General features: G+C 41.1%; 1 protein-coding gene across 2 annotated transcripts in view; it reads left to right on the top strand.

Annotated features, from left to right (window-relative positions):
• The window catches only part of jph3b (junctophilin 3b), a 57,767-nt gene continuing 30,636 nt past the window's right edge, over positions 1–27,131 (top strand). The window contains exons 1-4 of one of the 2 annotated variants that reach the window (XM_088079767.1): positions 1–737; positions 1,701–2,954; positions 22,078–22,564; positions 25,502–25,867. In XM_088079767.1, the coding sequence (XP_087935893.1) occupies positions 2,573–2,954; positions 22,078–22,564; positions 25,502–25,867 (1,235 nt within the window). In that variant the 5' untranslated portion in view covers positions 1–737; positions 1,701–2,572. Of the gene's footprint in view, positions 738–1,074; positions 2,955–22,077; positions 22,565–25,501; positions 25,868–27,131 lie in introns of those variants that run through there. The other variant, XM_042496805.2, reaches the window with a different exon arrangement.

Genomic DNA, 27,131 nt, shown 5'->3' with positions numbered 1-27,131 from the left:
CGATGTCAATTTGACGTAGAATACTGGTGGCAGATGACCGCTGATATTATTTGTTTGTTTCAGGTTATGTTGTTAAACAATCAAAATTCAGCATCTTCCAGATGTCTCATGACAAAGTCATCTTTATGTAGAATAACAATATTTTGTTGTAAGGTATGAAGAACAAACCCAATGCCTGCAGAAGGTCATAATGTTAATGCTCTCACAGTGTGACACTCTAAAAGCATTAGACAATTAAAATGTCTTCAACGTAATTTTCATCCACTTATCCATCCATTGTCGTCCGCTTATCCAGGTCTCACGGGGGCAGCCGGCTCAAGAGGGAACTCAAGACGTCCCTCCTTCCAGCAACGCTTTCCAACTCCTCCTGGAGGCCTCCCAGGCCAGGTGAGAGATATAATCCATCCATCCTGTTCTGGGTCCACCCAGGGAGACGCCCAGGGGGCTTCCTGATCAGATTCCTGGACCACCTCAACTGGTTCCTTTCAACGCTCTGCTCCGTGGTCCTCCGGATGTCTGAGCTCTCCCCATATCTCTGAGGCTGATGCTGCGTTCCAGACAACTCTTAAGTCAAGATATCCCGTTCTCGTACTAGAGAAAGTAAACTGGAACGACACTTATAGTCAGAGTTCCTACTTGTGAACTCTGAGCAAATCCATGTACTCTGACTTCAGCGGTCTGATGTCACATAACAATGGCAGCATCCATGGAGGCGTCCGAGGCGGACGTTGTAAATGGTAAGAAATCAACGAAAAGGCAACATGGAGTATATTTGCATGTATTTAGGTAAAATAATACATCTACTATCATATGGTAAAACCTGTTCTGCATGTAAATTGATGTCAAAATATACCGCAAATGGTGCAGTTTTCCATGGACTAACCACAGAAACACCAGTTCGGCACTGTCTGTCATGTTTTTTCAGACAAAGGACGAGTAGACGATGAAAAGCTACAGGTGAGGGAGGCGGAGAGAAGCTGGTGTCTGTGCCATGGTCTGTGCTGAGCGTGTCTCTTTAAGAGCTGGAGTGTGCTATTGAGCAGGAGGAGGGGGGTTGTTTGGCTGCATTGGAACAGTCCTCTTTAATGAGCAGATTTTCTGAGAGAGACACACACACACACACACACACACACACACACACACACACACACTTACAGATCAGGAGAGAGAGAGAGATCCACAGATCCAGCCATAGGAGGAAAAGAGATTGTAAGACCAGGACAGCAGGCAGGAAGGCAGGCTGTGCGTCAGCCGGCGCTCCGTAGGGAAACATGGAGACGAGTAGGAGATGCTGAAGAGGACAGAGCACACCATAACAGGATCATATAGATGGATGTTATTTTATCAAGCAGGCAACCTGAAGGCAACCCACGCAGAGGATAAACCACTTATGGACGCAGTGGATTAAAGACCTACAGACAGTCTGAGAGAGGGAGAGGGGGAAAAGAGGAGGAGAAATTAATCAATTCAGTTGTTTATTTTCATTGTCTGTGTGTGCGCACTTGCTGTCAGAGAGATTGTGTGTGTGTGCCTACGTATAGTGTGTGCGTGCATAAGGCAGGAGACTGCATTGCTGCTCCCCAGCACCACAGGACAGACGAAAAAAAGAAGGCAGCCAAGCAGATTACCTTATGTGTTTTCCCCCATTTTTCTGTCTCTCTCTCTCTCTATATGCATGTGTGTGTTCCTCTGCTGTGCAGCCAGGCACAGTGTGTGATTGTGTGTGTGTGTATGAAGGATGAGAACAAGAAGAGGATGGTGAAGCCTGAAGAGAGCTACAGACTTTAAATGGTCTTTTTGATCATCGGGACCAGGCTCGAAGAAAAAGCTGTCTTTCTGTCTTCCAACACCCAACATGTCAGAGCTCCGGTTGGGGTGCTGATCCGGGAGGCTGAGGGTGGCTCCTCTGCTGGACGCTTGGAGGTGTGAAGGGCTGCCACCAGGGAGACTTCTCTGCTCTACACCCCAGAGAGGTGGAGGCATCATCAGGTAGGAGGCGGCTCAACGCGGGGGTCTGAGCGGAAAGCAGGAGAGGAGTAGGAGGAAGAGTTGTCGTGTGTGTCGTAGACTGTGTGGGCAGGCCGATGGCCGGCCGGTGGAGCTGCCTGATGGTTTAAACTCCTGCTGAGAGGAGATAATGGCAGCTCTGGGCCCACTCTCCTCCTCTCTCACCTGTATCTGCCACAGAGGAGCTGGAAAGTGCTAGCCGATGCTACAGCGAGTCCACCAAGAGGATGGTGTGAACAGCGTCACCCTTTCCCACCACCACGGGAGACCCCTGACACCCCTGTGAGGGGCCACATTTTGTCGATCAACTCTTTTCGCCTTCATCTTCTCCAAACCAGCAGACAGCAAGAGGTGGCGTTGCTCGATTTGTGTGGGAGTCCTCTCCCTCTCCCTCCCACTCTCTCCTCCTCCTCCTCCTCACCCCTGACCTCACCAACCTCCACACTTGGCTTCATGGATTGGTTCTAGCACCAACCTGTCCTTCTTTTTCCTCCCTTTGTTTTCTTTTTCTTTTCTTTTTCTTTTTGTCGAGGCTTCAGGGGAATTGCCAAGACCTGTTTCATGCATGTCCACTGGCGGCAGGTTCAACTTTGACGATGGGGGGTCATACTGCGGAGGGTGGGAGGAGGGCAAGGCGCACGGCCACGGGATCTGCACGGGACCCAAGGGCCAGGGCGAGTACTGCGGTTCCTGGGCCCACGGCTTTGAGCTGCTGGGCGTCTACACTTGGCCCAGCGGGAACACCTACCAGGGCACCTGGGCTCAGGGCAAGAGACACGGCGTGGGCCTGGAGAACAAAGGCCGCTGGGTGTACAAGGGTGAGTGGACGCACGGCTTTAAGGGACGCTACGGCGTGCGGGAGAGCACGGGGACGAGCGGGAAGTACGAGGGGACTTGGAACAACGGGCTGCAGGACGGATACGGAACAGAGACGTACTCAGATGGAGGTAAGAGGGGGAAGAAACACACAGATGCATTGTGGGTGTTTTGGGGGTTGGTTTGAGGGTGTGTTTGTGAGTGTGTGAACCGAAAGGTGTCTGTCAAGGAGGGATATTTGAGATTGACTGACATCTGTCATCTGTGAAAATGGCTTGTTACTAAAGAATGATTGACGGGCCGATGACGGTTACAGAGACGACAGGTGAACAATAGGTGGAGTTTGTCCGGAGGTCTCCTCAGGTCATCCTCTCTTCTGCTGTGCCTTGACGACACACCCAGACACACACACACACTCACACACACAGACGTGCAGAGGCCGGGGGTTGCATCAGGACAGGCTGTAAAGATGATTCTCAATCTATCCTCTAATTTTCCACCTCTCACTCCTCCTTTCTCTGTCTTTTTCCACCCAACCTTCACCCCTTAAGCTGCACGAGGACACTGTGTGTTTTAAGGCCTTAAATTCAGGCCATGCAGTCTTAAGGGATGAATAAAAGGTTGGAGGGACAGAGGAGGACAACAGCTCCCGAGTAACAAGTCCCAAGAAGTGTTTTAGAAAACAGATTACACCGTTGGGATGATCTAACAGAAGCCACATTTACTGTTCAAGGAGGGAATATTGCGCCGTTTTGCCGCCTTGGTGTGCTGTATATATAATGTACAATTGGAAAGGGGGGACAGAGTTGTCTCACCTCTGAGCCGAGACAGGAGGGAGTAACAGCGCTGTAACGAGGTCTGTGTAAATGTAAAGCTGGAAAGACTTGACCATTGGTGGGGAGCTGTGGTGTTTTTGTGGCGGATTTATGTTGGCGACCACACCGCAAGAAAAACTGCTTCTGTAAATGTCCCCAAATTGGGAAAACAATGAAATTCAAGAGTTCCTTACTCTCCGAGCAGAGGACGTGATCAGCCGCCATATAGCTAGAGATGGCAAATAATTATTATTGACATTTAATGTATTTGTTTTTGTGTATGAAGAGCTCTCCACAATAGACTACATATAAAGATGGATGACGCGCCCCCACTAACCCCCGCTATTCTTAAGTGAGGCTAAACTATCCGAGATACCGACGCTGCCATCTTGTGCTGGTGATGGCATTGAGAGTCTGCACAGTAGAGATACCCGCGTTGGAGGAGTTCCCGCCAAAACACCCATCTGACCAATCGCAAGCACCTTCATTGAATGCGAGCGCACTAGGATTGGCTGTCGCAACTGTCAGTCATGGCAGAAATTCCTCAATAAAACCGATTTTATCATAAAAACTAACACTTGAACAAACATCTGGGTGATGAGAACTACCTTCAGTGACAGAAACCACCATGAGTTTTTTAGTTTTGCCCATGTCCCATTCACGAACACAGAGGGGCGGGCTTTACGACCTAAACTGCAGCCAGACACCAGGGGGTGATCCAGACTGAAAAGTTACACTTTACGGGAGTTGTCATGTCGTCCATCTTTATATACAGTGTATGCTCTTGACTCATATACAGTATTATATGTCACACTGGAAGCCGACGCTGTTGTGTTACATGTTACATCTGTCTTGCCTCCTTTGATTGCGGGATGTTCTGTATAATCACGCACTGGAGCAGAATGATGTTGCTGTCGTTTGATTTTGTGTAAAAATGCAGATTTGTGAAGAAAGCGTAAAGAAAGGACTAAGTAGCGGCTTTGTAGCGCCATCTCTGTGTAAAAAGGACGAGAGAGGGCAGAGACATCAAAACCACGATTTCACCCTTTATTTCTCCACCCTGCCTGTTAAATCACTCATGGAGGCTGTAAAATATCATATACAGCACAGAAGAAAAGATTCACACTTCAGTGGGAGTGTAGGAGGCTAATTTTTAAATATTCTTTTTCTCTAAACGAGATGCAGTTAGTCGGGGTTTTACTTTCTTTGTCTAGGCAAAACAAGACCGAGAGCCTATTAGTGGCTTGAGAGTCGAATTTCAATACTATTTGACAATTTTGTTCCAACAGTTTTTCCATTAAGTGTTGGCCACTTTAATGCATGTTATATACCTGTGAGTCCATTCATGTTTTTCATATGACTGTAGTGAAAACCTAAAATATTAATTATGTGAAATGTACATTTATTTTTTATTTGATTAACCCGTTCAGAGCCTGATTATGTTTTAAACACAAAAAAATCAGTAATGATGGATTCCTGCTCTAAATGCACTAATAAATTATTATTATTTTTTTTATTAGGATACTTTTAAGTGGGTTTTTTTCTGTCCATTCCAGTGGACCAAAAATCTTAACGCAGAAATTGCATTAAAGTAAAAATGACAATAAATGGTCTTAACAGTCCCTTTTTTCAACAAAAAAGTTTTTCATGAATAATTAATTCACATCAGTGAATAAAGTGATACTTAAAAACTCTTTCATTGGTATGTTGACATCCCATCACATACTTCTTTACATTTGGGTGGAGTCCAATGACAGCAGTCATGAATCCAGGCATCCTAGAAAAGTTAAGTCAATTTGAATAGAAAGAGGATCTGAATGGGTTAACAAGACAGATTTTAAATATTTTTTAAAAAGACCTTTAGTTTGTAGAATATCTTCTAAAGCATCAAATTTGTCCTGAAATTGAAATCAATGGCATCAATGCACTTTGGGTCTCTTAGACCGCGTCAGTCACTGTTAATGAGACACCACACACCATATGGATATATGGATTCCTGCTTAAAAATAGACACACACACACACACACACACAGGAACATACACACTGTGCATGCAAAAACACACAAACACGAAATCTGTTGGTGTGAGCTGAGCAACAGAGCTGACAGTAGCATACATGCAGTTAAAGCTTTGTTACATAACTCTACAACTAGCAGGCCGTTTTCACAATGCCGGCCTGGACCACACACACACACACACACACACACACACACACACACACACACACACACACACACACACACACACACACACACACACACACACACACACACACACACACACACACACACATACAGTCCTGATCAGGCCGATAAAATCTGCAGACCAGACTGGTTCGAGGGGTTGACTCAGGACAAAGGAGAAGAAGGCGGCTTGACAGATAACCAGACAGATGGGAGGGACGGGCGGACAGAGGGACGGACGGGCGGACAGAGGGAGAGATGGATAGATGGATCGACAGATGTACAGACTGATGGATGAATGGATCAGTTAAATGATGAACAGATAATGGGAAGATGGCTGGTTGGATGATTATGATGATTACTAAGAGAGATACACTCTAATCAGAGGAGAGTGAGATCATTACAGAAAGAAAGGAAAAGACAAAAAAAGATAAGAAAACCTCCCCGAGAGGGACGTGTTGGAGAGACACTGTAGCTCTGTGAAGTGTTTGAACCCACATACTGTAAATGCAGCAGAGATTGGCCTAGTTATGAGTGTTTATCTTGCTCCAACAGTACACAGTGTCCTTATTATAACAGCAAGCATTTGTCCTTTATATTAATCTATGATTTAGAATAAAATATTTTTGATAGAGGGAGCACAACACCACAGAATTGAACAGAAAGATCATAAAAGACAACCTCAGAATGACAAAAGTAACTGTATTTTCTGAAACAGTAGAAGCGAGGACAAACCTTACCTTACTATGACATGCCTCTTTCTCTTCATTTTTACATGGCACATTTGCCTTTCTGGGTTATCTTTGCATGGTATCATTTAGCCTCTGTGTTCTGCAAAAGTAATGCTCCAGATCTGCAGAGCAAAGCTCGTGTGAAACCAGTTGTGCAGGGGACACAACAAGAGTTTTTTCTCAGGCGATCACCGGATGAGACAAGGATTAGGCCCGTGCATGGCAAGGGGTTAATCTCTAATGCTGTGATAAATGAATAAACAAACAAACATTGAGGTGAAACATTGGATTTGTCTGAAATCCCTCATGAGTCACGATGTAGTTCACCATATTGTGACTTTTGCAATTTGTAGTGCTGTCAGAACATACAGTGGAAATTAAGATACCCCACATATTGGACTCAAACTATCCCACAATCCATCTTGAAATGTAGTTTACAACAGATGGTTGCTACCCAAGCATCCCATCATGCAACGAATGAACACAGATACAGACGAGAGGAGACACAGCAGCTAGATTTCAACCTTTTTTTAGATCTTTAACTTTCGATGACGTGTTGAAGATTCAGCTGTGTAATAAATTGTCAATTTAATGTGTAGTCATCGGTCTCTGAAGAGGAAAAAAAACAACCCGCAATTGCCTTTTTCTCGTGCTGTACAGATGAGGGCTAATGCTAGCTAAAGTTAGTGAGCTGGCTCGCTACTTGCTATTGTGCCGGTGTCGGTACGTCACGTGCTCGGGCTCTCAGATCGGCTCAGGGTCCTGCCCTAACACCAGGCCTGCGAAAGATTATTTTACAGTGGTTTCTTCTTTTTACTTATTCAGTCTCTCTTTTAAACTCAGTGCAGACTAATTTTGGAATAATGTGACAGACAGTTAGACAGATGGTTATTACTGGCTGTGCGTCAGTGCATCTCGCCAGTTAAGGAAAATTAGTGCGTTCTCCCAGGTGTTGTGTTTCCATCAATGTCGATCGGAGCCAGAGGCGATAAAAACCTGTGACTACTCTATGAGTCATTTGACCCGGGAGTCAATTCTGATTGTATACTTTCCCATTGCATTAGCAAGCCAGATGTTAGCAGGTGTGGGAATGAGGCTAAAAGCTTTATCCTCTATCCAGTGGTTGAAGAACTTCCCTTGAGCTGTTAATAAAGCATCCATTTTAGTGGGAGATCGCACCCAGTGGCAGAGAGCATTGTAAAAATGAAGCATATAAGGAACCATCTACATGCAAATAGTAGGTGGGTTTCCATAAACCTCCAAATTGCACAAATTGAAACTGCGAATATAAAAAATATAAAATATGCCTAATGGAAACACGTCAATTAAAAAAAATCTGACATTTATTTCAAAAAAGGTTTTAGGCTGGCATGAGGTGGTATTTCAGGTTATTAAAAAAAGCCATATTTTGCAAAAATGCAATGGAAACACATTTTTTTGGCTTTTATAGGTTACATGATGCTATGGCTGTGCACTTGTTGGCAGGAACTGGCTCCCTCGGGCATGATGCAGCAGGCGCTACAAGAGGTGTTATTGCATCACACGACTCTTATAAAGTTGAACGGATCACCTGGAAGTTTTGAATCCACAATTCCTCTGTGAAATCTTAGTATCACCTCCCAGAAATCCCTCATATGTGGCCGCTCCCATGTATAAGGGGCTTGCCTTTCCATTACTGCTTGCATAACACGCCTACATCGCCTTTGATTTGAAATAATGATGTTAAGTGTGGTGGCTGCAATATGTATGTAAGAATGTTTGAAACATCCATCGACATGCTTGTATCAGGAGAGGAGAAGTCACATAACATCACTCAGTGGAGACACAGTCATCTCACAATTGCGTTTTATTGACATTTTGAAAATATCACTTAAGTTTTGCACGAATCTGTAATGGAAACCTGCTTAGTGTCATTAGTCTATAACCATTGCTTTACACAATCAACATCTACTTGATGTATACTTATATACTTGATATTAAGAAAATAAGCAAACCACACGTGTCTCTTTCTAGTTAAAAATGTCAAAATATCGTCGCCACCCTGAATGAAACTACACCACGGAAAGGTCGAAGGTAGTAAATTGGTCCTCTGATTTGGCCAAACGCAGGTTACTCTTAGATTAAAGCTGACAGTCTATCTTTGCAACCCCAGGGCTCCGTCATGTCCAAAGCAATAAGAGTCAGGAGCCAAGACGTTCAAAGATGCTCTGCTGCCTACATACTTTTTGGAACATGCTGTGCACTTAAGAGCCAGCTACATTTCCCACAGTCAGGTCTAAACTCACTGCCAGTCCCACTCTCCCCTCCAACTGCACCTGACGCCACATTTCTAGGAAACACTCCTCCTCTATCTTATCTCTGCTGTTTGGCTTTTCGTTCCTCTCCTACGTTTGCCAACATTCCTCTCTCCTCTCCTCCCACCTCTCTCTTTCCTCCCTCGCTCCGCTGCATTTCCACGGAGCCGCTCTGTACAGTAGGGTTTCCATAGCAACCCCCGCCGACATGCAGCAGGTCAGCGTGTCACGAGGGACCGAGTGTTCTTCGCTGCTATTGGCCGCCCAGCCGGCTCTACCGGGCTCTGATTGGCTGGTTTGGTCTTCCGGGCTAATGGTGTTTACTGAGATGAAGAGCTAAGCTGACTGATTACCACACACACACACACACACACACACACACACAAACTCACACGAACTCACAAAGAAAGCGAGGGAGAGAGTGAAGTAGAAAAATGAAAAGACAGCCTCAGTAATCATTTTAGTGAGAAACGAAGTGAGTCACAAAGGCAGAGGCAGAGATTACAACTGTCACTGTGTGGTAACAGCGAGAGATTACAGCAGCAGTGGTTGTTGTGTCTGACGAACTGATACACCACACAGGGGTGTCACAGGAACTCACTCAGCTACCCCCTGTACCATGAAGACTTCGGCACACACCGAAAAAGAAAAGAAAAAGTGTCACTGAGGCAGATGCATCACTAAATGAGGCAGCGTAACAGCTCCGCAGCATCCTGGAAGCCCCCCCCCGTCCCCCAGCTGCTGGCAAATATGCTGCAACAACATTATAATTTCCTATATTAACATATATTTCACTAGCTTGCTTAAAGCCTCAACGTTTATTCCAGCTCTGATAATATCATAGAAACTGATAAAGTAATAATTCTCTTACGTTTTAGTTTATTCAGGATCCCCATTAGCTGCAGCATTTTTTTCTGGGGTCCAGTACATGTTGATACATTTACAGTGCATAACATATACCATACATAACACTTATCAATTAAAAAAATAATAATAGTAACGATATTTTCAACAAGAAATGATAACAAACATTTCATTCTAATAATGATAATATAAATCAAATTATATCTGCTTTGTTACACTTAGCAGGCCCTCTTCACATTTTCCCTTGTCCAGAACCGAACTGGTTCCTACGTTTTGTTGTATTTATTTAGGAGATGCTGTGTGAATTCCATTCATACATTTCTCTGAACATTACTATTCGATTGATTGCATTTGTCTTTGCTCCAGGCGGTGTTAAGTTACCTCTAGCAGCATGTACTGTAGATATGTTTATCTGTCCTGAGTGAAAAGTTTTGATACAATATGTTTTTGTAACGGAGATACTTCTAATGAAAAAGGGTAAAGAACAGAGCAATCAGTCTTTTAGCATTAACCATTGAAGAGTTTTGTGCATTTTCAACGTATTTGTCAACACTATAAAAGAACAATGCGTGCAGCTCCATTTTGTATAATTTGTCATTTCTTTGCCATGTCTTCTGTAGCATTTGACCAAACTGTTGGGCAGTAACTACATGTATTATACCCTGCTCTGAGATATGACAGGCGGGCTAAATCCAGTCAGAAACCTGCTTTGTTGGTGTCATGTAGACGTGATGTTTGGAGGCTTGATGACAGGTGCATGTAAGACAGTATTTGAGAGAATTATATTTGCAGCCTATTTGAGCGCGTGGGAGGAAGCTCTTCAGCTAACAGCGCCACTCTGTTTTTTATCACCCTGTAACTATGAAGTGTTTCTCTGAACCTCTCAGCCGTGTTCAGATTGGAAGCAATAAATACCTTTTTTAAGTTAGCCATCCTCTTATCCCCTTACTTTCAGGACTCTTGCTGAGGTGACCAACCTGACCTCCTTTCATCTTCACATCTTAGTTTATCATCAGCCATCGCTGACATGTACCAAGCAATCTACACTCGTTTCTTTTACTTCTTTTCACAAAGATCGCGCTGTGAAGCTGCTACAAAGTCCCTTCTTTACGCCTCCTTTGCATCATCTCACTCCAGTGTGTGATTACACACTGCATCCCAGCATCCCGCATCAAAAGAGGCACGATGGATGTGACCTGTGTGTTTGTTTGTATGTATATAAGTCTGTGTGTGTGTGTAAATATATAGGTGTATATATATATGTTAGAGATAAAGATCACAAATTAATTAACTGATTAGCTGGGATGGGGTGGGAAATAATGAGTTTATACTTTCTCCTACTCCTTTTCAAACATGACATGCAATTTCTTGTTGCGTATTTGAATCCTATTCTATCCATTTATCTATCTATCTATTATCTGTCTATCTGTCTGTCTGTGTCAGCCTCTAGTGTAACATGTAATATATGCATCTGCAGTGTTTTATAAACAATAACAATGTCATTAATGTGTCAATAACAATATTTTACCTTCTCTGTTATACGGTGGCTGATGTCCTGAATCTCATTGTGTTCCCAGTTTGTGTTCATTTTAGACTGCTGTTCAACTTCTTTGAATTAGCCACTTATTGCTTACAGCAGGTAAATCTTACACATTGATGCTTAAAGCCAGATTCAGAGATACAAGTGTCACAGTAGTATTCAGTTTTTCAAGCTACAAATGGGCTCCCAGTCTTGTTTTGTCTAGACAAAGAAAAACTAAAACCAAGACTAATAACATCTCATTTGGAGAGAGAATATTTGAAAATTAGCCTCCTACACTGCGGCTGAAGTGTGAATATTTTCTTCTGTGCTGTATGTGTGAGTAATTAAACCGGCTTGGTGGAGAACTTGAGGGTGAAGACGTGGAGATGTGTTAGATTATTCCAACTTTTAAGCATGATCGGGCTGTAGAGCCGCTACAAGGTCCCTTCTTTATGTCTCCTTTACATTTGTACATGAAGATTGTGTTATGTAATACAACAGCATTCAATCCAACAAATAACATATGCATCTGCAGTGCTTTTAAACAATAACACCCTCTCGCTGTCATATGGCTGCTGATCTTGTTTTTCTGCTCGGAGGATAAGGAGCTCCCGAATTCTCAGTTTTCCCAGTTCACAGGCATTCACGAGCGCTGTTTTTCTTCTTTGAGTGAGCCACTGAGTGCTAACAGCTTGTTTTTAAACCCCCCGCGGAGTGGTCACCACATAATATGTAATCAAAACGTCACACCTCCCTACCCAGAATCATAAACATCTTTTTTGCTTTACCTTTAACACAGACCTTGTTTTGACACTGTTAGTGGCTGCGCTCAGTTTCAGTGCAGCAGTGCACCGTTTAACACGTTACAGCGAGTGCTGGGAAAGCAGTTTCAATGGAGTGAAATCTGTCAGCCGGCGGCAGCAACCACATAACTGTCAGCTGACAAAACAAACAAAGATGTCGGTCTGCAGGACAGAAGCCATTGCAGCGTTGACAAATAAATGCCTGCATGGACAGCAATGTTCACAATTTTATTTAAGCTTTAACAACATTCAACAGGTCGCTTTTTATCAATCTCTCTTGACTTGTTTGTTTATATTAGCCATGTGTTCATGGTGACTTATACCCCGCTCTCGCCTCTCAAATTTAGCAGCCGATCCTGTGTATCTGCCGGCTACAATACCTGTCAAATTATATACACCACAGGTGTATGCTGGCATGTATAGCGCACCCACCACCTCCTCTTCTGGTTTAGAGGCATGACAACCTTGTCCCCTTTTTTCCACAACTGGACATCATACAGAGAAAAACCAGGAGGCATTACTGCGTGATATTCCCGCCTTGAACAGGCGGTGTAAATGCAGCAGCAGAGTTGTAGTCTGTGTCAGTGAAGCTCGGTGTGCTGCTGCTGTAGCTGAATGCACAGACTAATTCCTTTATTCTGTTCAAGATGATCCTGTTAAGCACTTTGCTTGCTATGGGAAGGAGTGTGATCCTTTCTTAGTTTGCAGTCTTGCTGAGGTCGGCCTGTATTGCAATCTTGGCCTGAAAGAGAGGCCATACCCTTTCAGAGAGTCTCCACCATGTTGTTAAAGTAGAGATGTTGGCTTTGTTCTGCTGTCCATTCAGATTTCCTTTCAAATAATCCTCAGTACTTGGTACTCTTGTTCTTAATAGATGCATCCTTTCTTTGATTATGATTCAGTCAAGGATGATTCAGTGGATGTTGATAAACTCATCAGAATAAATGTTGGCATCATACGTTTCTACAAACCATGGATACGTTACATTTGTGCATTGTTATGTACTGGTTTATACCATGAAACTTTTCTTTGCATTTCAGTAGCGCTGTGGTTAACTTGTGGTTAAGTTTACGCACAAAAAACACTTACTTATGGTTAGGAAAGGATCACATTTCAGCTTAAAATACGGATGGCACTATCTGCTTTGTGCAGGTCTGTCTAAGGTGACGATTACACTGAGGCGTGTCGCCAGCTAAACCATTGTTTCCCTGTGGTACAGTGCACCTGTCGGACGCTCCTGTCTTGCTGCTGTGCAACACATTTTTCTGGTGGTTTTTGGGCATGTACAAAAGTTAAAATATTTTCAACTTTCCCACTGATGGTGCAGAGTCACGCAGCTCATCAGTGTCACTTTTGGCCATGTGCATGTCAGATGTGCTTCCTGTATGCATTTTCCTCCAATCCCAATGATATCCGACGGCTGTTTTTCACTTCCTGTCCCCATCTGACTTTCACACATTATCGATTGATTTGTAAAGTCTTAAAGGAATAATTGAAGAAAACCAGTTTGTGTTATTATTGTTTACAAATCACACTGAACTATAATATAAAACAAGGTCATCACGACAACAACGGTTACAAAATATGTTATACTTATGTAGTTTATTTGATAGGAACAATGCAAATTAATATAGTACAACTTTAGCCTGTTAAAAACAAGCAGTAGTAGTTGATGTTTCACATACAGAGATTAAAGCTATTGCTGTTTTCCAACTCCTGTCTCTAGTGAGGCTTTTAGTGAAGAAAATGGGGAAAAAAGTAGATATTAAAGTTACCTACAATAGCGTTCATGCAATAATAATTATATTAGAAAGACAAAAATGAAAATATTTACCTCAAGATTATATAGAATTCCAACACACAACTACAGTAAAAAAAAAGACAAAAGACAAAAATTAAGGTTACATACACTTAAATCACTCAACAATTAGACATAGAAAAGTAAAAAATGTTCACATCCCTGATTTTGCTTCTTCGGCCAACCTTCAACAATTTTGTTAAAAATCTCAATATCTTGAGTTCATTTTATTTTGGTTGGTAACAAACAAACATACAAAGACATTTTTCAAATGTTGAGGGCAACAGCAAACTGCCATGTGATCATGAGTCTTTTTCATGACATTTTTTAGCAGATAAATAATCCTCAAATGGGAATCTGAAAGACTCAGACAGAAAAGGGGCCTAAGCAAAATCTCTTAAACGGATAATGGTCCCACACAGTGATTTACACAGGCGGAGGTTTAGCTTTGAACTACTTGCTTTCAGTGATTCAACCGTAGTTTGTCTGCTTGTCCGTCCAGCATATCTGCGAAGTGTCTGTCGAGCTGTTTATCCCGCCTGTCTGTGCGGCTGGTTGCCTGTCAGTTGTCTTGTCTACCTGTCTTTAGTTACCATCTGTCTTCCCTGTGGCTCCTCTCCCCACCTGATGTGTCTGTGTTACCTGATCTTATGCGCTGTTCTCTCTTTCTGTATTTCTTACACTACAGTCTGCTTCACTTCATAGAAAGTGATCCAAAATATAATTCCACTGGCATTCAAGGACACATGCTGACACATGCACCGGATTTACTTCTTTCTCCTAAAAGCATCGCACATTATACCCACACATCAGTTCAGAAAGAAGTGACGCATCACTTATAAATGTGGTGGAGTCGGAGGAAATCCACCTCCTCGGCATTTATACGTCGCTGTTTTCATTTCACACAGACGCGCATCAATTGTACAGTCAAGAAAGTATTCAGAAGTGTCCCTCGCTTTCAGCTTTGGTATTTTTTCTTTTTCAGGGTCATTGCTAATACGCACCTCCTCCTCTACTACCACAACAACCCCACTGCAGGCTTTAGCTTATGTAATGGGAGTGGTTTGATGTTTGTAGTGAGGATTAGCAGCGCTGTCTGAAACATGAAAACTCTAAATATCTATCTTGGAAGTCTGCCCTGCACCACCGCTGATACCAACTGGACATACTAATGAGGGAGTTTGCCCTGGAAACACTTGGGAGGCATGGTGCTGCAATTTCTCTATAATGTTTAACTCTTTGAAATCAGAGAAAATGGATTTGATTTCCTTCAAAAACATGGAGAGAAGGCAATGAGCAACTGAACAAGAAATGACCCAAAAAATAGACAGAAATGAGTAAAAAGTTACAAAAAAATTAACTGAATAATCAAAAAACAAAACAAATCCCAAACAACAACAAAAAAGAAAAAAACAAACGGGAAATGACATGGAAAATGCTAAAATATAACAACAAATATAAATAAATAATAATATATATTTTACTGTAACCTAATTTTAAATATGTAACTAAACTAAACTAAAAAATACAAATGTAGATTTATTGATATTTTTTCTCAGTTGTTTGATAATTTTTTAATGATTGAAAGCTCAATTACGCCTAGTGGCTCAGTGGATAGAGCGGCACCCCATATACAGATGTTGTAGTCTCGCCACAGCGGCAGCGGGTTCGATTCCGGCCTCAACTCTTTGCTGCATGTCACCCCCTCTCTCTCTCACCCTTTCATGTTTAAACTGTCCTTTCCATTAAAGGCAATAAAAGCTTCAAAAAATAATCTTAATAAATAAATAAAGCTCAATTACATATTAGAAAATAGCAATACATATCAAATCGGCACTCATGTATCACGATAGTTTAGTTTAGTTTAGTTTAGTTTACTTTAGTTTAGTTTAGTTTAGTTTAGTTTACTTTAGTTTAGTTTAGTTTAGTTTAGTTTAGTTTAATCATTTTTACAATTTAGAAAACTCAAATACACAAGTTAGTATACAAAAGATAAACAATAAGTACTAAGTGTATTGTAATGATACAGAAATAAAAAAACAAAACAAAAACAAAACAGGACTACTACCCTTTTTACATTATTTGTTTTTCTTCGTCAGCTCCCTTTAAATTTATGCAGTGCAATAAAAGAAAGTATCAGAAATTCAGAGATTAAACCTCAGTCCTACCCCCCCAGCTTTATATTTGTTGATCATCTTATTTTTAAATAACTTTTTAAATCTATAAATAAATAAAACACCATTAAAAAAAAAATAAATAAAAGCACAGGCTAACACAATTTAAATTTCATACAGTCCCTTGTTATTACTTATAATCTGATTATTACTGTTGTTGTTGTTGTTGTTGTTGTTGTTGTTGTTGGTGTTGTTGTTGGTGTTTTTGTTGTTGTTGTTTTTGGTGTTGTTGTTGTAGCTGTGGTAATGGAGCATTAGATGAGAACTGAAGAAGTTCCACTTTAACCCTGAGTGGCACAAAGATTCTGAGCCATAAAGAAAACTGTGCAAGATACTTGACCTTGTGTTGTCTAATCTTAGTCCGTCTCGTCATTTCTCTCACATATACAAACACAGACACTCCTCCGACATGCGAGCGCTGACATGGTGAAACAAAACATTAATAATTCATAAAATAGCCAATCTCGACTCCTTGCACAGGCTGTCTTGCTCTTTCTTACTGCTGCACTTCACAAATCAATATTTTGAGGTGTAAAGAAGTCGCAGAGGAAAATGCTATGAAATGATATGAATGTAAATGAACTAGTGGAAATACAGAAAAAAAGGGATATATAGTGCTGTTAAAACAAACAAGCAGAATTGACAGATTTTGATTTCGTGTTCTCCTGCTGTATCATTAGAATGAAATATAGACCCCTGAGAGACAGATGGTTTTTAACCTAGAAATGGAGAATAGACGCGCATTTGTTAAAGAGACAATTATGAATTCAGCCCGGGGGTTGGCGCGTGATCAAATCGCTGTGCCTCTGTGATGTTTCCGCAGCTTTGATCTCTCTGTGTTAACCCTTTCCGTGCGGCCGCCTCGTGCCCGCTGTAGCCTCGGCCTGGGTTACAGGCCCGTATGATTTCAGAGTGCTTCCTGTTTGGCCTCTGGGCAGAATCGCTGAAATCGTTTTGGCATGCCAGTTGTGAAGCAGATTCTCCTCACAACCGTAGGCTCGGGGTTGAGGCCTTTTTTTTTCAGTACTACTGTGACAGGTTGATATTGAAAATGATGAGAGGAGGATAACTTAATCTGCTGTTGCATGCCTCTCTTGTCACACAGCAGGTGAAGCGTTTCTGTTTGAAAGTACAAAATGTATTTTTGTGACTTTTCAAAGCCTGGCAGCTGCTCATGTTTTCTAGTGTTTCTGTGTAATGCACTGATTTCACACACAAAAAAAAACTGTAACTGGGTTTAATTTAGAAGTAATATCACCACCAACAGCCTGCCTCTCGGACTGTATCTTTCAGCACCACGGAGAGCGACACTGGAAAAGCAGCCTAGTGCCCCGCTGAATCTTTAGGCTTTATCACAATACACTACATTTAGTTTGATATTTTGAAATCTCCTCTAAACTAATGTGAACTACTAAAATACAACATTTTTAAATGAACTACAGTTTCAAATGAGGTAGCTGCTGCCATAAAATAAAGTTACACAAACTGCTGTTATAATACAGCTGAATAAAATACTGTCATAATGTTAAATAAACTAAAGTATAAAGTTAAATAAAGTACTTTTATTGTAAAGTTCAGTATCGCTTTCCAGTTCCTCTATGTTTGTTTGTTGCGGTGCCGTGCATTGTGCAGACGCCCCCTCAGCCACACAGAGGGAAAGCGCAAGATGACATAAACGAAATAAATGATATAGCATAATATGTATAATTTTATTGTCAGACGATATATTTTGTCATATCGCTCAGCCTTACTTCCAAGGACTCATTAAAAAGGCAAAAACCTGCACAGTGCCTAAAACTATTTCTTACATTTTCTATCTAAATCTAATGCAGTCTGATAAAACAGCTCTGTGATTATTCATGCTGTCATGAAGGTTATAATGTTGAGTTTATGTTGAAACTGTTGAAAAGTTTTGTCAGTTCATCTTCAAAATTGTATATTTTAAATGTTAGAAAAGTCTGATAACACTTATAGAAGCAGCTTTAAAATTTTAAACTTTAAAACTGAACAAACTGGCTTAATTTCTGTCAAAAACACAAGAAAAAAGTTAAAGTCAATGTCAACTTTTTTGGCCAATTCTGCACCATACACAGGAAATACACAGGATTGAGGTTTCTCTCCGGGTATAAACATACAAGAACACAAACAAAAGAACAGAAAAAGTGTTTAGGAATATACAAACATGACTGACCAGTTTGCAGTCAGCAGAATACAGATTTATAGTACAATAAACGCGTTTTACTGAAGTTGCTAAAACTTAGAAAGACTTATTTAATTAAATTTCACAAAATTAAGTAAACAGAACTAAATGTTAAGTAAACTTGTGATTATAATGTTAACATAAATTAAGATTAATAGTTATATTTACTAACATTATTTAAGGTTTCCTAGATAAAAAAAAAAAAAGTAAAATCAATTTTACAGTGTACTGTGTTTGATTGATGAGATGCTCTGAAGGAAAAGACAGCCTGACTAACGGCAGTCCTCCCTCGCTGCTCCTCTTGTAACTCTGTTTGTGCTTTGATGTAAAGATGATGAAGCCGGACGGAGGAGCAGAAGCTAAACCATGCATTGATTTATAAACTAAGCAGACATTTTTGTATTTCATAAGGTCTTCCCAACTGAGCAGGTTATATTTCTTGAGAATATGGCGATAATGAAAACTAAACGGTTTCTTGTCTAAAGTTTAAGTGCTTGTTTGTGCAGTGATTGCAGCGGTCTTAAGGCTGTAATGTGTATGATGTGGGAGGTACCCATTGAATTGGGGAATATCTTGGCTGCCTCAGTTGAAAGAAAGTTTCTGGTGAACCTGAAATTTGACAAACTGAACCGTAGTTTCTTACGGACCTTTTTTATATGAGTATTGGAGCCAAGTTTTGAAATTACACTCAGCCACAACTATATTAGATACACCTGCTCAACTGCTTGTTGACACAAATATCTAATCAGCCAATCAAATGGCAGCAACTCAATGCAATTGGACATGTACACATGGTCAAAACGATCTGCTGAAGTTCAAACCGAGCATCAGAAAGGGGAAGAAAAGTGATATCAGTGACTTTAAACGTGGCATGGTTGTTGGTGTCAGGCGGGCTGGTCTGAGCATTTCAGCAACTGCTGATCTACTGGGATCTTCATCCATAACCTTCTCGAGGGTTTAAAGTATTTCTCTGAGGAACGTTTCCAGCATCTTGTTGAATCTAAACCACAAAGAATTGAGGCAGTTTTGGCAAACTGGGGTCCAACCTGGTATTAGCAAGGTGTACTTAGTAAAGTGGCCAGTGAGTGTGCGTGTACTCCTAAATATTCTTTATTCTTTAAACTTGAACTTTTCAGAAGTCCATTAATCAGCGATGTAACCTGTGTAGGTCTGTCTCTCTTTCTGTTGCCCTCTGTCTCACTCTCCTGCTCAAGCATGTTGGCGGCCATTAAATGAAATGGTAATCTCGCCATGCTGTTGCACGGGTCTCTCTCTCTCTGTGTGTGTGTGTGTGTGTGTGTGTGTTCTTTGATCTGTCTGTCATATGGTCGTACAGCTGTGTGCTGACATGATTACAAAGGCCTGTCCAGATGTGCTGGCCAGCTGTCCATGACACAGGCTGTTTTTGTTTGTGTGTGTGTGTGCGCGTGTTTGTGTGCACGTGTGTGTGAGGGATAAGAGGCAGCATATTGTCCTAATGGCGAAGACAGATTCAGAAACAACACCCCTTCTCGCTCAAGTTTTTTAACAGCCCTGTGGACGTGCGTGTTGTTCTGCGCGAGTGCGTCTTAGAACATAAGCAAGAACACGATTGGCTCAAAACATTGGCTCCATTCAGCACTTCCCACTTCACTGACACTTGAGCCCACAAGGGAAATGTTTGTGTGTGTTTGCGATAGAGACGGAGAACGTGGTTGCTGTCCTTATATGGTCATGGAGTTTGGTTAGAGCGAGTGCGTTTGCTACAGAATGAATCAGAGTGCTGTTACATCAGAGGTACGGGCAGGCCGGATGGATCACTTGCACTCCTATTGGAACACACACTTCCGTTTGTGTGTGTGTGTGTGTGTGTGTGTGTGTGTGTGTGAAAGAGAGAGAGAGAGGAATGACAGAAACACACATATTCAGATGGCCTACTTTTCAGCAACATGGGGATGTAAGGACTATTATGCAGCAGTGCGGGCGGGTAGCGCGGAGACATGGTGTGAATGAATGGGAATGGATGGACAGGAAAGAGGAAGTCATTCCCATGTACAGTACTACGACTCAACTTATTAATAACTGTGTCACATTATCTGATCAAAAATATTACTGTACACACATCACAGAGAAAAAGTGAAATACTCTGATAATGCTGTTCAATTATTGCAAGTTTGGGAATTTTTTAAAAGTTTTTTTCTGGTTAAAAACCGTAAAGTTAAAGATCCCCCTAACTTTTTTTTTTGAAAAACGTAGAGACCTTTCCCTAAATTATATTGATTCTCTGACCTCACTGCATGGTTGTAATGACTTAGGCTTCTTGTTTTGTTTTGTCCTTTTTTTGTTTTGTTGATTTTTCTGTTATTGTTTTATTTTTTTTTAGGTATTTTCTTCTTCGTTTTTTCCCCATTTGTCTTATTTTTGTAGTTATTTCCATCTGATTATTTATTCATTATTTTCTTTTCTTTTTTCTTGTTTTCTTCTCTTACCGCTACCCATTAGTCTTGATTGATTAGATCATTAGATCACACTAATGGTAACAATCATGATGAGTCATGATTGTTACCATTAGATTTCCGTTATATAATAATAATAATAATAATAATAATAATAATAATAATAATAATAAATAACATAACCCACAATCTTTTACCATTAAGAATCACTTCATCACTCTTTATAAATCAGGGGCAAAAATCAGTGTTTGTTTGACCAAACCACCTCTCCAGCCTACCTTCTTTTGCGGACTTTGGTTGTCTAACGTACTTCTTCCTTTACTCCCATCAGCCCATATGTCACATTTGCACAGCCTTCATGAATATGAAATTTTTGCAGTTATACACACAAACAGTGCATGAGAACCGACCAGAGAGGGTAAAACCACAGAGAACAGTGTTAAAAACACTTCAGAGAAAGCATTACTCTCATCTTTGGGTCGTTTGTCCAAGTTTTATTCTTCTTTGTCTCATTGTGGTTCACAACATGAAGTCGTTGTGCTAAGCAGATATTAAAAATTACCAAAAGCAAAGCTTGGTTGGCAGTCCAGCTTTGGATCCAGCAACTGTCTAGACAGACCTTTAGTTCATCATCTGTGCAATGCATGATGGCAGTTAGCTCTTGAGTTAGTGGTCTGATTGTACACTACATTTTTGGGTGCATTGTAGGAAACTTTAGTCCGCTGTCTTGGGTATAATGATGATCATGAAAGATTCAGACTGTAAAAATCCATATAAACTATGTAAAACTAAATAGAGAGCAAAATCAATATCAATCAACGGTTCTGCATTTGATAGTTGTTCCCCTTTTCAAAGCTGATTAAATGGTATGGTTTGCATTCATTCATCTGTGTAAAATCAGATGTTTCTTTGTAATCCAATCAGCTGAGCTGTGCAAAAGTTTAAGAAACAGTAACACATGTAACATGTGTTGGCATGTCTTTGTGACTGTTTATACATGCTTAAAAACAACATTTCCAATCTAATCTAATAATTTCCAATCTCACTAACTGCTCACTTAGTGTATCAAAGAGAAGATTTGAGCTTTATTCATGCAAGATTTGCTCCTATGCAACTGCTAACAAGCAGTGATGAATATGAAGGTACTGTGTATGTAGCTCATGTTTGAACTGGTGTGTGTATATGTGTATGCATGTAAGATATTTATTATTTTATGCCCCTTTTACTCTATTTGAGTCCCACTCAGGCAGTGCAACCGACCTTTGTTGTATTCACCTGTACAATGACAACAAAGATATTATTTTCTATTCTATTTCTGTTGTTCTAATAGTCATTGAGCAGAAAAAACTTAAATATCCTGTCAAATAATGAGACTACTGCAAAGAAAATATCTTTATAGAATTGGTGTTGATCATTTTTCTCCTTTTTCTTTAGGAACATTTCAAGGTCAGTGGGTTGGCGGGATGCGGCACGGCTATGGAGTTCGTCAGAGTGTCCCATACGGCATGGCGGCCGTCATCCGCTCCCCACTTCGTACCTCCATAAACTCTCTCCGCTCCGGTTCGGAGCACAGCAATGGCACAGCTCTGCTGGACCGGACCGGGGCGGTGGTTCCTGGTCCTCCTCCTGTTCCTGGCACTTTGACCACCAGTGTCTCCATGTGCAGCACGGGCAGCAGCGGCAGCAGCCCCGCTGTGTCTCGTGGAGGTTTTGTGCTGACGGCACACAGCGAGGCTGAGCTGCTGAAAGGGAAGAGAAAAGGAGGGCTCTTCCGGAGGTCCATCCTGTCCGGCCTCAAGCTGAGGAAGTCTGAGTCCAGGAGCTCCCTGGCCTCCCAGAGATCGAAGCAGAGCTCGTTCAGAAGCGAAGCTGGGATGAGCACTGTGTCCTCTGCTGCATCTGATATCAACTCTACTATCAGGTAATAAAAGAAATAGATGATGGAGGCAAGCTCTCCTGCAGGCCAGGTAGAGGTGTAGGCCTTGTCAACTAGTTAGCAAGGTTGTTTTTAAACTGAAGGTCCAGAAAAAAATCACACGGATACTTTGAAAGTCTTTATATTTCAAGGTTTTTATTTATTTATTATTTAAGGGTTTTTTTATTATTTCTTTTTTATTGCAGCCCAGTACCTTAGAAATCACATCCATATTGGATGATTTTCACCTCACAATTTTGGTCCAATTCCAACATTTAGTACCAAGTTAGGATGTTTGTTGAGTGTGTATTTGATGTCAGAAACCAGAGTTTGCTTCCTGACCAGCCCAGTTGCCAGAAGAAACTTTTCAAGGGTTTGTAGGTTATAAAAAACCTTTAAATCATGATATTTGCAAATAGCAGCCTCCAGGCTTAGAAACGTTTTGGAAACATATTTACCCTTAAATTTTTGGAAAAGTCATGGATTTTTTTTTTTTTTTTTACAAACCTGTATAATAACACATGATGTGTTCAAGGACCATCAGAAATTTGAAAATCCAACAGTAATTTCTGTTTTTACAGTTTCTGGCTGTGATAAATGATACATTTATTTTATATTTTTTTTAAAGAAAGATACCTTTCAAATGCAAGTTTTCTTTAAATAATTAGCAGTAAAATTAAACACAAATTACAGCAATTTAAAGTTGTTTGCCCCTCCCCTAAAGCAAAAAAAAGAAAATAGACATAGGTCCCTCCCATTAACTTTTTAAGTTTTTCTACCTGAACCTAACTGCATCTTTACATTGTGTTGTTAAGAAACGTGAAGTTTTAAGATATTTAAGCTTACAGATGCGATGTATCTTTGGTTTGTAGAAATGTACAGTGCGGACATTTTTTTGGCAATTGGGTTGTTCTGTCTTAACCCCACTATTCATTTCTGACTTTTTATTGCTGGAACTGTGATCTTTCCTGAATCAATTACCATTTGCAGCTGAGGTAGGCAGCAAGAATTTAAAAAAAAAGTTGAAACTGAACATAATACACATTTTTGCAGAATTATCCAATGCAGTTCTTGTTTGCCAGTAAATCTGTGCATTGTTATACACAAAATTAATATTAAGAAAGCATTTTCACATATTATTATGTCAAAATCACACAATTTTTCTGTAAGTCTCCAACTTTTGTGGTGAATCTTTCACTCCGCGTCCATCAAATATTGGGGCAACCCATGCAAACCCTCCACTGAGCCCCTGAGTATCCTGTCTCACACAGAAACATGTCAAATCAGTTTCAGTGCCTCCGCACTGAATGATTCTGCACTGAACTGAAAATGAACAAAGAGCTCCAAAAACCAAGCAACAGTTAAATAACTGGAGAGTTTGGAGAGAAGAATGTGTCACAATAAGTTACTGAGATAATGACATGAATCAAAGTGGGAAGAAAGGGGAAAAACAAGGAGGGATGACATACCAAAAAAGGGAAACTGTCCTTCATCTAAGGCACACCAAGGCAGCAACAAGCACCTGTCCTACTTAAGTGTCTTTAAAATGGATTGGCACACAGTGCAAACTGGCCTGTTGGTCGAAGGTCAGTTCACTGTCAACCGGCTTGATAAAAAGTTTACACTGTGTTACCCAGTGATAAGTTATCTGTGTCTGCTGTTTTTCTTTTAACATTTTCTGATCCGTCATATTGGACACACCAGTCAGTCGCAGAGCGGACATGCTGCTGCACAAATATGAAAAGCTATTTCATTTGTCTTGTAGACAGCAGCGTCTTTGACTCGAATGCGGTGAATCAGCTCTGGAAACACTTGGTGTTAAATTCCAAGTACGCTGGATTGAGGTGGCTTATTTTTAAAGGCCTCAATTACTAGACGACAAGAGTCAGCAGCTCTCAACCCTGTTTGTTGGCAAAGTGGCTGACAGCAGCTTATCAGGTCTGATTAATTATTGGCAAGGCTGATAAGGACAGAAACTTCTAGGTATTTTTTTTCTGTGCCACTGTTGTAAACATGCACAAAAAGGCCTCTGTGAGGGCTCATGTGCATGCAAGATAAAATACAACATTTATAATTCATGCTTATGTAATGTATCGCAATTAATCAATTATTTACCCATGTGTTAGATATTCTTATCATTTGAACACATTAAAGCCATATATCTTACACTAGGCCAATGTAAACAGGGAAGTAGAGATTTAATTAATGGGCCAGAGGAGGAAAGATGAAAACAAGCCTGTGTGAATCTTAGCTGAGCAACCTCAGTTGCACCGTGCAGTGTTTGACCATGAGGGAGGGTTACACCAGGAGTGGTGTTATATGAACAGACAGGGATAAGGGAATGGGGGCAAATATCTGTAAAAATGCTGACATTGTACGTTTCTGTTAAACACAGATATGTAGCCTTAGCATGTTTTTATGTATTCTGATGCCCAGTTTGTCTAAAAAATGTTCTATTAGACCAATAACCCATTTCTCCTACAGCCACAAAAACCACTCAGTTATAGTTAGGAAAAGATCATTTCTTTGCTTAAAACACCCGTGTCAGGTGGCACAAAAGCAGTTGGAAGAGAAGGGATGGTCATTAAAAACACGTGTTTTCTGTTGCTCAAATGCTGCTGAAAAACGCTGTGAGTGGTCCGTAAACACATGCAGGATCGGAGGCTCAAACGTCATTGAGAAACTGAAACTAACGGCAGAGAGTGTGTATTTTCAGAGAAGCAGGACTTCAGAGCAGTGGGATAATGGGCTGAGAAATGGGCTTTCTGTCCAGTGGGACATTTTTCGAGTAATGGGGCTTAAAAATTTTGGGCCATCGGACCAATGGCATGGCACCTCATAGCTTGCCTCCCGACCAAACCTCAATTTGTTCTTCTCAGAGTTTAATGTAGAATTAATGATTGAACACACAAACCAAACCAAAGTAACCTTTCACCTTTCCAGTCTCGGAGATGCAGATGCAGATTTGGCAGTTGCAGACGACGACGTGGACGCCACGGCAACAGAGACCTACTGTGGCGAGTGGAAGAACGACAAGAGGACAGGTTTCGGTGTTAGTCGACGGTCCGACGGGCTGCAGTACGAGGGGGAGTGGCTTAGCAACAAACGCCATGGCTACGGCTGCACCACGTTTCCTGATGGCACAAAAGAGGAAGGGAAGTACAAACAGAACATCCTGGTGAGCGGCAAAAGGAAGAACCTCATACCGCTCCGAGCCAGTAAGATCAGAGAGAAGGTGGACCGAGCCGTGGAGGGAGCGCAGAAAGCAGCCGACATCGCCCGGCAGAAGGCTGAGATCGCTCTGTCCAGGTAGAGTCTGCACTTCTTTTGTTCGTCATCTCCCTCCATTTCTTTGGTTGAAGTAAGAGGCCGCCCAGTTTAGAGGTGGTCGGTGTAATGGTTAATCTAACTAACAAAGTCCCTGAAAACCTTTTGGCTGAATCAACTTCTTACTCAGAGGGCTGTATGAGCACAGACATTACTGTTAGAGTTCAACTGATTGTTTTATATGAGAGATTGTTTCCTTTTTTACTGGTTTGAAGTGGGTGAGGCTCATAATGTTGTGAACTTCTGCACTTTAATCAGGATTAAGAAATATTTTAATCAAAATATACTGACAGCTGCGGGATTGTTGTCAGTCAGTTCAGCTACCTGGCCACCCGTGACATTATATCATAGGTGCGGCTTGCTATAGTTAAAGGGATAGTTCACCCAAAAATGAAAATTCAGTCATTATCTACTCACCTTTGTGGCGATGGAAAGTCGGGTGAGGTTTTATAGTCCATGAAACACTCATGGAGATTCGTGGGGAAAAATCGAAGCAAACTGTGACCAAAATTCAAACTGAAAAAAAAAATACATTACAAAACCACAAATTGTTTCCATGCTGCTCTTCCAATGTAATCCAAGTGCCAAGTTGTTTTGAAAAACATCACAGGCGTCATGTTTTTAGCCTTGTTGTAGCCTGTAGCTCTTAGTGTGGGAGCTGCGTTCACGTATGCACGCTCCTGTGAGACCAAAAAGTGCCCCTGGTATGCTACCTGGAAGCCTCCTCCACACGCATTAGTTTTAAATCCAACTAAGGAACTTGTTGCTTGCTGCTAACTTCACAAGTCTCTCTCTGTGTGAGAGCAAATTGGTTTGAATTCTGTCCAAAACATGGGGAAAATGTCAATGAGCAAGGTAAAAAAGAAATAACCCAAAATTAGCAAGAAATATGTAAAAAAGTCCAGGAAAATTACCTGAAAATTAGAAATGAAAACACACAATCAAAAACAAAGTAAAACAGCAAAAAAAAGAGTGAATGACCTGACAAGGTGCTTAAATAATAATAAATCTGTAATATATTTTTAGACATGTAATTATTTAAATTGTAAATTAAAAATATATTTTACTGATTTACTGTTATAATTTAAATAAATGTGTAAATATATATTTAAGATGGGCTGCATGGTGGTGTGATGGTTAGCACTGGCGCCTTACATCAGGACGGTCCCAGGTTGGACCCTGGGCTAGGGCGAGGTTCGGACCTTTGGTGAGGGGGCTGTTCGGTGCGGAGTTTGCGCGTTCTCCC

The sequence above is a fragment of the Plectropomus leopardus genome, chromosome 7 (assembly GCF_026936395.1).
Source record: "Plectropomus leopardus strain MGB_pleo_1.0 chromosome 7, ASM2693639v1, whole genome shotgun sequence".
NCBI classification, from domain to species: domain Eukaryota; kingdom Metazoa; phylum Chordata; class Actinopteri; order Perciformes; family Serranidae; genus Plectropomus; species Plectropomus leopardus.
Note: the sequence above shows the minus strand (reverse complement) of the source record. Positions and strands in the feature narration are given on the sequence as shown.